At 39.6% G+C, this 2,924-nt stretch overlaps 1 gene segment (V, D, J or C); it reads left to right on the top strand.

Annotated features, from left to right (window-relative positions):
- Positions 1-1,516: 1,516 nt before the first annotated feature.
- Positions 1,517-2,078, top strand: LOC129027706 (immunoglobulin heavy variable 3-49-like). The segment is given in 2 exon segments: positions 1,517-1,589; positions 1,693-2,078. Coding segments are annotated over 2 exon segments (432 nt in total).
- Positions 2,079-2,924: the final 846 nt, after the last annotated feature.

Below are 2,924 nucleotides of genomic sequence, written 5' to 3'. Positions count from 1 at the left end.
CTTTTCTCCCAGACAGGCACTTCGAGAAAGGAAGATTTTTGTGACTGACCCCTTTCTTGGGGAAAGGATTTCAAGAGGATAGGTTAGCTTTTCAGTATGTGGTCCCTTAAAATTTCACACTACAAAACACTTACCACACTATATTTCAAGCAATCCAATACATATTTTTATTTTTTTATTGGAATAGCCTATATTCCTATATATACTCTGCCTTAGATAATTTCATACCCTGGCTTTGTTACTTTCTACAAGAACTTGCTTCTTCCTAAACTTCAGGTTTATTGTTTGTTTTGAAACTGTACTTATCAGAAGTATTAAAGAAAATTTGCAAAATTCCATCTTCCATGTTTATCTGTTACTGTTGATGCAGTTTTAAAAATTATGAAAAATATGTTCATTTTGTAAGTACATTTCCAAGCTTAATAGCAGATTTTTAAGACCCAGAATAATACAAAATTCAAATGTTGTTCAGCTGCTTAATAAAAAACAAATTATGATAAATTTTGTTTGCTAGAATACTACCCAGCATTTATAATAAGTGAATGTCTGATATACACAACTACAAGGTAAAATATCTAATTATTTGTGCTAACTAAAATAAGCCAAACAAATAAGAATATATACTATGTTAGTTCATTTTTATGAATTACGATAAAATGAATCTGCAGCAATATAAAGATTAGTAGTTGCCAGTGAAATGGTAGAAGAAAGAAAGGGAAAAGAGGAAGAATATAGAAGAACAAAAGGAAATGCTGAGAATTCTCTTGTCCACCTTGATAACGATGGCGGTTACATCATGTTTATCAACTGTAGACTTTAAATACGTGAAAGTTTATTATCTCCAAATGGAAACTTACAAAATTTCTTACAAGCAACAAATGGAAACTTAGACAAGGAAAGAGTGACAGAAACACAGAAAAAATGTATATTAAATTTCAGAAATACTTAAGAATTTCTCTACCTGAACCGTAGTTCTCACCATATTTTAGGTGAATGCTAGAATGCAGCAAAATCACACATGTTCTCAATACAGGAAATGGGTTCCACAAACCACACTAGGCATGTCCAGCTCTGTCCTGGGGTTGGTTCAGGGAGTAATTGGGGCAGTGATGAGGAGCACAGGCCCAGGTACCAGGACTTACCCATCCCAGACATGAGCTCTTAGACACATACTTAGCAACTGTATATGGAGAAACCATTGGCTCTGACAAAACATTATTTACACAAATGTGTACAAATAAAATAGGGTGATCATTTCATAGTGTTTATCACAGTATAATTTTATAATAAGACAGCATATTTCCCAAATACCATCATTGTCACCAAACTCTTGCAAGGCACAATCATCTTATATGGGCCTGTCCTCTCCTCAGGCGTCCCACCCCAGAGCTTGCTATATAGTAGGAGACATGCAAATAGGGTCCTCCCTCTACTGATGAAAACCAGCCCAGCCCTGACTCTGCAGCTCTGGGAGAGGAGCCCCAGCCCTGGGATCCCCAGGAGTTTCCACTTGGTGATCAGCACTGAACACAGACCACCAACCATGGAGTCTGGGCTGAGCTGGGTTTTCCTTGTTGCTATTTTAAAAGGTAATTCATGGAGAAGTAGAGACACTGAGTGTGAGCGGACATGAGTGAGAGAAACAGTGGATATGTGTGGCAGTTTCTGACCTTGGTGTCTCCGTGTTTGCAGGTGTCCAGTGTGAGGTGCAGCTGGTGGAGTCTGGGGGAGGCTTGGTACAGCCAGGGGGGTCCCTGAGACTCTCCTGTGCAGCCTCTGGATTCACATTCAGTGACTACTACATGAGCTGGGTCCACCAGCCTCCAGGGAAGGGGCTGGAGTGGGTAGGTTTAATTAGAAACAAAGCTAATGGTGGGACAACAGAATACGCCGCGTCTGTGAAAGGCAGATTCACCATCTCAAGAGATGATTCCAAAAGCATCGCCTATCTGAAAACCGAGGACACGGCCGTGTATTACTGTACTAGAGACACAGTGAGGGAAGGTCAGTGTGAGCCCAGACACAAACCTCCCTGCAGGGGCGCCCGGATCCACCAGGGGGCGCTCGGGACCCACTGAGGACGGGACAGGTCCCAGGAGCAGGTGCTGGGGGAGGTTTCCTTTCTCATCAGCTGGAGAAGTCAGGTTTGTGTTTGCAGGACTCTGGAGCATTCTAGGCTGTGACGTTTTATTACTTGTGTTTATTCTTAATTTATTATCGTTGGTATTTAAATTTTAGTAATTTAAAAATTATATATATGTTTACACTTTAATGAAATAAACATTCCTATTTGCATCGATTCTTCCAGAGTTTTATTAACATTTGTTGACATCAGCAGCTACAAAGCTATAGGGACATAAATTTATAACCATAGAACGATGTATAGGCCAGGCGCGGTGGCTCACGCATGTAATCCCAGCACCTTGGAAGCCCTAGGTGGGCTGATCACTTGAGGCCAGGAGTTCGAGACCAGCCTGGGCAAAATAGTGAAACTCCATCTCTACTAAAACCGCAAAAATCAGCTGTGCGTATTGGCGCGTGCTTTTAATCCCAGCTACTCGGTAGGCTGAAGCAGCAGAATCACTTGAACACAGAAGGCAGAGATTGCAGTGAGGTAAATGGCGCCACTGCACTCCAGCCTGGGCAGCAGACCAAGATTTGATCTCAAAAACAACAACAACAACAAAAAACAAAGAAAGAAAAAATATATAAATACATAGACATATGCATATATGTGTAGGAATTCATAGTAAACATTACAATAAAGTAATTCTAAAAATATGTCCTAAAGAATCAAACTTAATGATGAGCTAAATGTAAATTATTTGAGTATTTCACAATTGATTTTGGTTATTTTTAATTCTTTACATCAAGTGATTTATATTTGTTCATTTAACCACTGTTAAATAATGGTTATTTCAAAT

Source organism: Pongo pygmaeus, chromosome 22, assembly GCF_028885625.2.
Source record: "Pongo pygmaeus isolate AG05252 chromosome 22, NHGRI_mPonPyg2-v2.0_pri, whole genome shotgun sequence".
Classification (NCBI taxonomy): Eukaryota; Metazoa; Chordata; class Mammalia; order Primates; family Hominidae; genus Pongo; species Pongo pygmaeus.
This window is presented reverse-complemented; position numbering and strand designations above follow the sequence as displayed.